Here is a 12290-nt window from a genome sequence, read left to right as displayed (position 1 = left end):
GGGGCTCTTTATGTTCAACTAGTTTAATGTTATGTTTAGCATTTCCTGGGCCTAACTATTACAATTTCAAATTTCCTAGGAATATACATCTATAGAAACTACTGTTGACTAAATATTAAAGGCTGTAACCAGACATGAAGGAGAAAATCTTAAATTCCAAAAAAAAGACTCAGTGTCAGACTCGAACCTTGTGACCTGTTGCCATAACATGGGGCTCGAAAGTCTTCATAAAGGTATATAGTTTATAGTCATGCTATTTGCCTCCTATGGTGGTATCCAAGAAATTCAGCAACCAGGTCAATACCTCTGTTTTCTGAACTACTTTCAGATCCTTCTCATTTTCTAATTTAGAATTCTTCTCTTGGGTGATCTTACGTTAGAAAGATTTTATTCTTAGGGAAAGAAGGCGGGTATATCTTACCTTGAAAGATAACAAATATGTGGTGGTAAGTCTAAATTACAGAAGCAAGCCGAAAAGCGTGCAATTTAAAACTGTCATGCCTCAAAACGTACTTAGCAATTAATTCAGTGAAAATCCTATGATGTCAGACATCATTAACTCATGTTCTATAAAGAGCTCACGTGTTACGAACTAACCACAACACAGTTTTAAAGTTATGTCTAACTTCGTTACTTGGATGCAATGGTTGTCCAGTGGGGGGAAGTAATGTATTTTCCTTGACCTCATGTTCTATCACTAACCAAAGTAAATGCAATTTTGATATGAGGAAGCAAAAAACATATTTCAGGTGCGCCTGGGTGGCTCAGTCGGTTGAGTGTCCGCCTTCGGCTCAGGTCACGATCTCACGGTTCGTGGGTTCCAGCCCCGCATCGGGCTCTGTGCTGACAGCTCAGAGCCTGGAGCCTGCTTCGGATTCTGTGTGTGTGTGTGTCTCTCTCTCTCTCTGCCCCTTCTCCACTCATGCTCTGTCTCTCTCTCTCTCAAAAATAAATAAATATTAAAAAATATTTTAAACAAAAAACATACCTCATCTTCTAGGTTGACCCTAGATTTAAGCTAGATGCAATTTACTTTTATTTCTTTTATTTTTTAAAGTTTTTTTTTTTAATTTTTTTTTTTAACGTTTATTTATTTTTGAGACAGAGAGAGACAGAGCATGAACGGGGGAGGGGCAGAGAGAGAGGGAGACACAGAATCGGAAGCAGGCTCCAGGCTCTGAGCCATCAGCCCAGAGCCCGACATGGGGCTCGAACTCACAGACCGCGAGATCGTGACCTGAGCTGAAGTCGGACGCTTAACCGACTGCGCCACCCAGGCGCCCCTAAAGTTTATTTATTTACGTAATCTCTACACCCAACGTGGGGCTTGAACTCACGACCCCGAGATCAAGAGTCGCACGCTCTTCATACTGAGCCAGCCCGGCGCCCCCTAACCTAGACGGGGCGTGGGCTTCGTGACTGCCTTTCTAAGTCTGTCTGCTCCAGCCAGTAAATTCAGAACCACTCCATGTCTTCAAAATAAAATACATGCTTTTTATTTTTTTGTTTACTTATTTCTGACCGAGACAGAGAGAACATGTGGGGGGGGGGGGGGGAGAGGGGCAGAGAGAGAAGGAGACAGAAGATCCAAAGCGGGCTCTGCGCTGAGAGCGGAGAGCCTGACGTGGGGCTGTAACTCACAAGCTGTGAGTTCATGACCTAAACCGACTGAGCCAGCCAGGCGCCCCTCAAATACAGGTTTTAAACAACCAGTTACTTCTCGTGGGATTCTGAAGCTACAGAACATTTGAGTGAAATACTATCTTCCAATTAGCTAGCATTTACTTATTCATTCCTTATTCAGCTGGATCTAAGTCACAGACATCGTTGAGCCTTTTTATGAGTCTTCTATCACCAGGTCTGGACGTGTTATGGAAATTCCTCTGATGTTGTTCGGTCAGTAAATGAAAATATTTCTGTTTGGGAATTTCCAGAGTTAATCATTTTTCGAGATTCAGATCTGCAAAGCACAGAAACCTATACCCCAAAAAGGGCAAAGAGGCAGCAAGACCGAGCTTAATCGGACCCTCCCAACAGGGAACAAGCCCTAGCAAATTAATTAGGACCATGTTTCCACATTTGCTGACTACACTGCATTTGTTTTCACCGAGGCCTCCTTCCTCTATTAGCCATTACCGACGGTGCAAGATTGACTCCTTGAACTTCACAAATACCAAAATCAATCAACTCACTATGCCGAGCCCAAAGCCTATAAATTAGAGGTGCCTGCTGAATTAGTTCAATCACCAGTAAGTACTAAGAACTTACGACTTTGCTGGATGTTACAAGTATACAAAAGAACTCATGTTCTCCGGCCACGATCTAATCAGGCAGTCTGCACAGTCACTGGGCTAACTCTTCAAATCTCAAAACTTAATTTTTCACCTTCTGACAGCAACCTTTTTGCCTCCTGACTGTCTTCAAGTCTAAAATGGACACAAATCTTTCAAAAACACCTCCCAGTCAACATAATACACAGGGGCTATTGCGAGAATGCCTCGGGTGGAGACACATACAGACTTTGACACGAAGCATGGATGCTACCAAAGAAAGGTGGCTCTTTTCTTTACACGCCGATACACAGAGCACAGGAAAAGTCCTATACCTTGAAGGCAGGTGTTCTCAAACTTTGGTATGGCCTAAGAATCACCTGGGGTGAATACTTTAACTGTAGAAGCCTGGAGGTGGGGCCTAGCACTCTGCATTTTATACAAGTGACCCAGTTGATTTTCCTGCCCAGTCCACGGAACGCGAAGAAACATTGCTTTAGAGTCAAGGTTGCTCACCCCCCACCGGAGATAGCCCCAGCTATGGCGAGGCTGTTTTCCCTCTGGGTCGCCGGCCTTCCCCAGCATATCAGCGTGGGCTGCTCACCACTGCTTGCCAGTCTGCACCGTCCACGGCCATTATCTTGCCCCTCCCACACTCGAGATCCTTCCAGGTCTGGGTGAGTCTGAAAGCAAGGTCTCCAGCTGGCTGACAGACAGGCACAGAGGCAGACCGACAGACATACGCAGAGTGGGGGCTGTGAAGTCCCAGCAATTAGGAAACAAAGGTAGTCTAAATTACACAGACTGTCCAATAGCACGTGAAAGTGAAAAATTTGTTTCAAACCTTTTTGATCAGGAAGGATGGAGAAGGACACGGCCGTGGGCACCTGTGGTCTGGTTGTGGTCTCCCACTGACTAGCTTTGTGACTTGCCATAGTGCCCTCCCTGACCTGTAAAATAGGGAAGGGGCCCCTTTGTCCCATTCACGGCAATCTTATGAAAACCAACTGAACTTGTGTTTGGGAAAGCCCATTTGAAAATGCAGAGCACAACAGACGGTGTGTGGTATTTTTGTAACAGGATAATTTATCATTTTTTTCAGCTTCATAAACACATTAACCTAGACATTATTCCAAGTTGCCTTGATGACCGAATGTCTTCTAGTATCTCAGGGTCTTTTTTATACAAATAAATTCTCACTGGCAAAAAGGTAGAGGAAAATGCAGACCCTTGGACATACCCCGAAGTTGATTTTTTGAATATATCCTTGAAATCGGCTTGTTTTAAAGACAATTGCCTCCGTCTCCTGAAAGTGGAGTGCAAAAAAAAAAAAAAAAAAAAAAAAAAAAAGAAATCTGGTTAATTGTGGCTTTACTGTATTTAGTTCCAATTTTTCAAAGCATGCTCTGCAGAATATATATTTTAGCTGTAAATTAATAAACCATGTTCATAAATCCTGAACAGTCAATACCACTCAGAACAACTTGTAAATATGTAAATTCACTTAAAAAAAAAACTTAACAAGAAAGCCATAAGATTCTATTTGTTTTTAGAAGCCCTCTTAATGTTTCAGAAAGTCTGGAATGAAGACTGACGTTAAATGCAACATCTATTGGCAGCTGATCTGAAAGACTAAACTGGCAAAATCGGGACAGAAGGAAAGGCTTTTCCAGTCAATATATACCCGGCCTTGGAATGCTTTGTCATTTTCTAGTGTTTGAAGCTTAGAGTTCAGTTCTTTGCTGACCCACTGTTTTGCCATAAAAACCTGAGCGCAAATGACACACATTACAAGCTTTCAGGGAACAGATGGTTAATGTTCTTCTAGGTGCGTTTACTACCAATTTTCTTATTGTCATACTGCTCATAATTAATAAAAACATAGAAACAGAGGCACCGGTCTCCTTAACCGGAAGATTTGGGTTTTGTGAACTCTCCCGTATCTCACTCCTCCAGGCTAATATAAAAGACAACGATGAACAGACGAGACTTCTGGTACTGCCCGAGGAACGCAGCTCTCAAAATAGAGACCTACTACGGAGCACTGCGGTATGGGCTGACACCAGTCAACTTTCTGAGAAAGTGTAGGAGCAGCTAACGGCAAATTTCATGCATTTACCTTTATTACGTTTCATGTTGCAATTAGCTTACGGAGAGTCACGACCTCTGCTAAGCACTACCCTTATCTAAGTTTGTCTTCAAAATAAACAGTTCGGGCTCCTTTCTGGGTCATCTCACAAGCACTATTCAAGTCACAACTCAATCAAAGTCAGAGTCTAATAGTACCGTCAGAAAGACCTTGGCAGAGACCTTATCCAAAATGTTATCCTCAAGCTAAGGACTTCTTATGTAAAGGTAGGTAGCAAGTCTTTTATTTATTTTATTTGGAGCCATGAATTCAAAACAGCATCTCTTTAATGGCAATACTATTTCAAAGTCCACTTTTAAAACGCTATACACATAAAAATTATTATTTTGCAATCATAAAAAGCTACAATGGGTTGAATTAATATTTGCCATGTTTTAGCATTAAGCCTCACCACGCAAATAGCAATTACATTATTTTTTACTTACAAATACATTAACGTATCTTTAAATACAGCTTATTTTATATTCCTATTAATATTATTCCTTTCCTTTGTGTATTTAAGAAGAATCTGGTGTGCCACCTTCTGGTAACTGAGGGAAATTATGTATCTCTACACAAGTCACTATTCTTTATTTTAACTTTAAAAAAATATATATATATATATGTATTTCTTAACCTGTAATACATTTAAGCTTCAGATATATATACAAATCTATACCACAGTCTGAAAGAAAATAAAATCTCCTTAGTGACTTTAAAAAAAAAAAAATCAAGCTTTCTTCATGCTTCCTATGATTTTTGCATGGTTACCAATATGTCTCCTGAATTCTACAATACATATAAAATTGATTTTTGTACACCGTTTCACAGCCACGTATGAAAACAACAGGCTTGCTATTGTAATGAATAAGTAACAGCAGTAAATAAAGGAAAAGAAAGGTCTCTTACCAATAAGCCCATTTTTCTCTTAAGGTTTGAACTCTCATCATTTGTCATGTTCTTGTGGATCCCTCTCTCATCAAATTCTCTGGAGTTTTAAAGTTGAGAGCTGGGAGGCACGGCTAGGCTCTGCTACACAGTAGCGCACCCCAGTGTATCTGCCTGGTATAACACTTCAGTTGCAGCTCCCAAAGGCAGAAACAGCCTTTTTATATATTCAAAAACCTATGCACTGAACACCTTCCATTGGTAGGAAATTGTAGCCGGCGTGGCTGAACTATTTTTATTTCTTATCTTAAGGACGGATCAGATTCGGGGATCAGAACCACAGGAACCTCGAGCTTAGTTCCAGTTAATTGAACGGGAACAAAGTGCCGGGCTTTAGAGCAGAGGTGGGATGAGACAAATACCAACACCGGGAGATCTGACGTAGGAGAAAACACGTTTGCCTGAAAGTAACCTTCTTTTTTCAAGGGTCGCTGCCCTGTTCTTTGTCATGTTACCTTAAATCTTCGTTCTCTGTAACCCTTCCCTCTCCCGTGCCTCTAGTAGCCAGGCATGAAGTCCTAGCCTTTCTTCTTTGTCGATTTCACAGGTGTCTAGTCCCTAGTGTTTGTTTTTGTTCTTGTTTATGTTTTTTTAGCAAATGAGCTACTTCCAAAAATACACACAACTGATCTCTCTGCATCACCCATGTTCGATCTGTCAATCACATTGCTTCTAGGTAACTCTCTTCAAAGACGGCTCTACGTGATGTAAATTAAACGTTCGACACACGGTTTAGTCAACAAATATTTGTTAAGGATTTGCTACATATGTGGTGGGTACTCCGCTAGGTGATATGGATATAAAGGTGAACAGGGAACAATCCCCTGCTCTCAGGGAGCTCTTGGTTGAGTGAGGGAAACAGACATGCAGTCTGACAGCACAAAATACGGCATAAAAGCTTTAGTCGTACATGCCTACGATTCGACAGAGGAACAATAAAAATCAGGCTGCGACTGGGGTCGAAGGACGAGGTATTATTCCCCAGGTAGACTCCAGAAGACACAGTCTGTGCAGACACACAGAGATTTAAAGGAGTACAACATGTTGGAAGGGTCAAGAAAGTCTTCAATATTACTGGAGGGTGTTTAGGTACACAGTGTTGAGGGGAGTAGATTTTAACATATAAGGAAATCACATGTGAGTGAAGTGGTGTGGATTTCATCCTATGGGCAATGAGAAGCCAGTTGTTGAATGCGTGGATCACTCAAGGAATTAATCAAGCAACGATGCTCAGCACTAAGAACTCATTACAGGGGCGTCTGAGTGGCTCACTTGGTTGAGCGTCCGACTTCGGCTCAGGTCATGATCTCACGGTTGGCGGGTTTGAGCCCCGTGTCGGGCTCTGTGCTGACAGCTCGGAGCCTGGAGCCTGCTTCAGATTTCGTGTCTCCCTCTCTCTGCCCCTCCCCCACTCACACTCTGTCTCTCAAAAATGAATAAATGTTAAAAAAAATTTTTTTAATAAAAAAAAAGGACTCATTATGAGCTGGCCAACCCACTCCTGAACTCCACCAACTGCCCGTTCTCTGTCTCGTAGGCTTGTTTTGTTCTGTCTCCCTTTGCTTCAGAGGCCCCCCTACGTGAAATCTCTTCCCCTCTCCACTTTTCTGAACTCAACTCATCCTTCTAGATCCAGCTCAAATTCCATTCTTTTCTGTGATGTCTCCCATGGTAATTTGAGTCTCCAGTTTTGAAATGTTCCTCCATTACACGGACCATGCATTCCTCCTAAAGTTTAGTGCACAATGTTCGAAAACCCTCTTCGACTCTTTGCCTATAAAGCCAAACAAGATGGCGCGGAGAGGACACTAAGGCAAGTCAGAGCCTGATGGTAAGTGGCCGAGGAAAGCACACCTCCCCATTCTGCACAGTACACACTCCTCTCAATAACTTCCTTTACTACTCTCAAGCCTGAGAGGAAAGGGCATGAAATGTGCACAGAACTTCATCTGCACTGGGCAGCGACTCGGCATTACTAGGTAACACTGTTGGTTGTACGCATCACAACTCCCGCCAGAAAATTCCAGAGAACTGGTGAGAAAGGGATACCAACAGAATAGCTTAATTATAGAGCTGTGATCTTTGGTGGGGGCGGGGGGGAAGAGCTGTGAGGGAGGCTTGGGGGGGGGGCATGCTTGTGTTTTACTACTTGTGGTAAACCGAGATAATTCACCTGAAGGTCCACACAATAAAACAGAATTCACGAAGACCACAGAAAGAGATGGGAGAGATGGGAAAAGCGAGGGCAGGGGATTGGATCTAGAAGGTTTAGCCTCTCATGAAGTTTTATGGGAGAAAATCCAAGTGTAAGAAGGGGGTATGGTTAAAGAAGGGGGTAATAGTATGAGCTGGAAGATTAATCTAGGGCAAGAAGCTTTACCAGAGAAACATGTCCTGGGGTGTAAATATTTAGTGTCCTCTCCCTGTGGAACCACACCCCATTATGCACAGTGTCAAATACTCAGACAAGCTTTCGTTGATGTTGGCATTTAGCCTTCAGCTTGGTCTCATCCTCTTTATGTGTGCATAATCTCTTAGATTTATGCAATGATGCAAAAACCATGGTGCTTTCTTTTATGTAGACAATAAAAAAAATCTTTTCATCTTATTCAACCATTTTATGTTAAAGAGGGTTAAGAGGACTCTGCCAATAATTTCAAAAAGCTATTAAAACTTAAAAATATTCTTTCAATGACCTAAAAATGTCCCAGATAAAAGCTGTCTGCACCTTCTTTCTTGTTTATTGAGTGCAAACACTGACCACTTTCCTTTCCATTAACTTATAAGGAAAAAATTCAAATACAGGGGGAAAAAACCAGAGAATGTGATTTTGGATAGGTGCCACACTTTTCTCAAGAATTCTCCACAACGGGGCAGTACTTAGGGGACATAAAAATGATTTAATCCACTAGGTCCTCGGAAGAATGCTTTTAAACCATGTATCAATGGTACCATAGACTTGAAAACAAAGAGAAAACAAACCAGACCGTTTCCTCATTTAATTTTGTGGAAAACAGAACAATTGCCAGAGTATGTCCCTCAAGCCTGACAGAAAAAAGGCAATAATCGTTTTTCTATTACAGTTTAAACTAGAATAGGTTTTTTTTTTTTTCCCCAACTTCAAAGGCACGTTCACGTGCGCTAGTTCACGTAGAAGAGGGGAACGGAGGGGAATCACCACGTCCTGCTAGGACACAGCAAGTCTCTTATGTTATTAGTGATTTTGATGACAGGGTCTGTATTCATCTAGTATAAACAATTCACTTACGTTCCATTTAAAATAGCATCATCGTGTGATCTCATCCATAGCTGTTAAGATGGCTCAGAGCAGGAGGCCTGAGTGGCTTACCGAGTTTTCTGTCGTGCAGAAAGGTCCTCGGGCGACAGACTTGGAAAACCAGTGATCGAAAGAAGGGTGGGTCAGGGGTACTCATGTTGGGAGTAACTACTCATACTCCTCCAGCCCGGAAGGTCACATTTCAGGTGAATGACCAGTGGCACAGGTGGGGTCAAAAGGGAAGAAGAGCCTTTTCCTGGGTACTAATAACTCCACCTTACTGTCACAGGATTAGGAAGAAAAGAAAAGTAGAAGGCCCGTTTCGTAACTTCCCATTTCCACTTGAATGAATCATAACCTTTTTATACTGCCTTAAAATGTAAGGAAATGCAGGCTGTCCCACTGTATGGTACCACAAAGGACGACGGAGGGTAGTTCAGGAGTAATTCAAACTACCTAACAGATCGTAAATCATTCAAGGTTGACTGTGAAATATACCCACTCGTATTTTACTGGCCCAAGTCTTAAATCCCTTACCATCGCGGACTTACTGTGAGAATCTAACATGGGCGAAGATATACGTGACAGACCACTGGGAAGAAGGAAATGTGGTCACGTTGGTGCAGAAACAGGGAACTAAGCTGACTGACGCCCCATAGGCAGAAGGGCCGACACAGGGAGTTAATGAGGAAGTAAGCATATTCCTGCGCTTTTCGACCCAGCCTTCCCATCCAGATACCCCGTCAAGTATTTTACTTGTCTTAAATGTCGGGTGGTAGCCTTAGCTAGCAGGATTCCAAATAAAAAAAAATTTACTGGACCTTTTAAGAGTCTCATTTTTCCTTTTCCCCTGGACTCTGAGGTAGGCAAGGCAGGTGTTAATATTCCCATTTTAGTGAAGAAACAGAGTTATTACATGACGACTCAAGTGACACGGCTGCTGAGAGAACTGGGAAACAAGAATCCAGGTCCCCTGACACCTAATTTGGTGTCCGTTAGTTTCCTCTGTATTGTATGAATATTTATTTTAGGGAACCCCCCCCTCCCACACACACAGATATGACTCCTAAACACCGCCACGGAGTTCCTTTATGAGGAAGGAAGGAAGAGGCCGGAGGAAAAGAGGAACGGGTCATGGGAGATACAGGACGATCTCGGATTCTGGTTGCAGAATCGTCAGCCTATACCTATGCCAGAAATACCTTCCCAGTGGCAATTCTCAGAGCTCCCTTTTTATCACTCGATTAACACTTCTTGGCACTTGGAATGCCACTCCACTTGGAATGCCCTGCTCTCCTTGTCTACCAAGCGAATTTCTAGTCATACTCAAGTGTTCGAGCTTATCTCCTTCCATGAACAACAACCCCCCCCCTCATCCCTTAGCAGACGCCATTGCTAGGTTTTCTAACCCCCCACGACACCTTGAATATTATAGGTCCTGTCACTTTGGATTGTAACTGTTTCTATGAACTCTAAACTAGACTGGATACTCCTGAGGGCTGCGTGTGGGTCCTCCTTATGTTTTTATTTCCCCATCCCAGTGCCTGTCACACAGTAGTCCAGTTAGTTGTAGGAGGCAAGTGGGGTGAAATCAAGTTGGCGGAGGTAAGCTCTCTCTTCCAAGACTAAGCGGTTTTCGGGTGATAATGAAATGAGAAATCGTCAAAGGGCCTCATCCTTCCTGAACGAAGATGTGAAGCGTGAGAAATAAATGAAAGACCACCACTGCAAACACTCTACCTGAATACCTGAATGACTCTTGGAGTCCGTGTGATCGACCCTGTGTGTGCCTAGCATGGTGCCCGCAACAGTAGGTATAGAACAACTTTATGATGGACGGAGGGAGGGGTGAATGGCTCGGTAAGCGACTCCTGACCTAAACTGAGCAAAGGAAACGCGTAGCTACAATAAGGAAGGGAGTCGCCAATCATCGTTTGTCAAGGTCAAGACAGGACTGGTAAAACTAAAAACCGAAGAAATGCACTTCATTGGTTTATCACCTAGGCCAGAACACTGAAATACGAAACAGCATCTCCTAAAACCAAGAATTTCCGCAGACTACTCATTGAAAAGGATAAAAACCATATTCTTTGGCTTATGAGGTCTTCTTAAATTATCGTAACCAGTGCTGATGAAAAGGGGAGCCACGAAGTCCAATTTTGACAATAACTGCTCCACTAGACTGAGCAAAAAAATAAAACAGTGAATTCAACCAAGCAAGTCACTTCACATCACCACAACCTAGTAGCTCAAATGACACGGTGAGCAGTCAAGAGTAAAATACACACATTAAGCACAGGAGGGCCCAACGCTAACAAGCTCCTGTAACTTTCAAAATAGAGGAAAAAAAAAAAATACATGTTTGATTAAAGACCTGTGAATCGTCTGTTCCACTATGAGAATTACAATTTAGGCTGAAGGAAATGTCTCCAATCCCTTTGTCACACCCATTTACGCAAACCGGCAGGGTAGAAATACCAAGGATATCAACATAATGAGTGATACAAAGAATCAAAGACAATGGAGTTCCCCACAGGGAAGAGCTTATTCACAACAAACTTTAGCATTTTCTTAGGGTTAGGTAGAGGGGGTGGAGGCTCCAGCAGCTGTGAGGGCTCACTGGTACAGATCATTAACCACGATCTTGGGGCGTGTTCGGGGGTACAAAGGCTGGAGGTTTTTATTTAAATAAAAGTAACGTGGTGTCATAAAAGGGAGCCGTGTTTTGCTAACACTGCACTTGAATTTTGCTACTGGGACACAGAAACGCAGTGTGTAAGTCCCTACGGGCTAGTTTGGAAATACAAGAGTCATAAAAGTCTCTAGGATCCTGAATCCTAAAGGAAAGATTGGCACAGAAGTCACACAGAACAGACAGACAGGCGGGGATTCCGACACTAACAGAGGAAATAGTCCCAGAACAATGAAGAAAAGGGTAGCAAAAGGTAGGATTCTGTATTAACCACTCACACAAGAGCCAAGAGTGAACTTGACACCCCACCATTCCTAATCTAAAATTAGAATTAGGGGCGCCTGGGTGGCGCAGTCGGTTAAGCGTCCGACTTCAGCCAGGTCACGATCTCGCGGTCCGTGAGTTCGAGCCCCGCGTCAGGCTCTGGGCTGATGGCTCGGAGCCTGGAGCCTATTTCCGATTCTGTGTCTCCCTCTCTCTCTGCCCCTCCCCCGTTCATGCTCTGTCTCTCTCTGTCCCAAAAATAAATAAAAAACGTTGGGAAAAAATTTAAAAAAAAAAAAAAAAAAAAAAAAGAATTAATTATGCCTTCCATATTGCTTTGACTATCTCAATCCTCATTCAAAAACCTATGACTCCTTATTTGTGTGGATATATTTGTAGACTCCACTTGCAGGGTCCCACAACCCCAGCTCCACCTGACTTATTTAATCTCATTTCCCATTACGAGCTGTCCCAGATTTGCACACAACTGGAAAACACAAAATCCCTTTCACCAGGAACTGCCACAGTAGCATTCATTTAATGCAGCTTATAGCCTCTTTCTTTTAAATTTTTTTTTTAAAAATTAATTTATTTGGGGTGCCTGGGTGGCTCAGTCGATTGGGTGTCCGACTTCGGCTCAGGTTATGATCTTGAGGTTCGGGAGTTCGAGCCCCCCATCGGGCTCTCTGTTGACAGCTTAGAGACTGCAGC

General features: G+C 42.8%; 1 protein-coding gene across 6 annotated transcripts in view; it reads right to left on the bottom strand.

Moving 5' to 3' along the window:
• KLHL13 (kelch like family member 13) overlaps positions 1-12290 on the bottom strand; it is a 201572-nt gene that overhangs the window by 78014 nt on the left and 111268 nt on the right. The window contains exons 1-2 of one of the 6 annotated variants that reach the window (XM_081793525.1): positions 5308-5488; positions 3511-3576 (exon numbers count right to left, since the gene is read on the bottom strand). The exons of 4 other annotated variants lie outside the window; for them this stretch is intronic. In XM_081793525.1, coding sequence (XP_081649651.1) covers positions 3511-3576; positions 5308-5348 — 107 coding nt within the window. In that variant the 5' untranslated portion in view covers positions 5349-5488. Of the gene's footprint in view, positions 1-2786; positions 2879-3510; positions 3577-5307; positions 5489-12290 lie in introns of those variants that run through there. One more of the 6 variants, XM_081793524.1, reaches the window with a different exon arrangement.

The sequence above is a fragment of the Panthera onca genome, chromosome X (genome assembly GCF_046562875.1).
Source record: "Panthera onca isolate mPanOnc1 chromosome X, mPanOnc1 haplotype 2, whole genome shotgun sequence".
NCBI classification, from domain to species: domain Eukaryota; kingdom Metazoa; phylum Chordata; class Mammalia; order Carnivora; family Felidae; genus Panthera; species Panthera onca.
The sequence above is the reverse complement of the archived record's forward strand: the minus strand, read 5'-3'. Positions and strand labels throughout refer to the sequence as shown.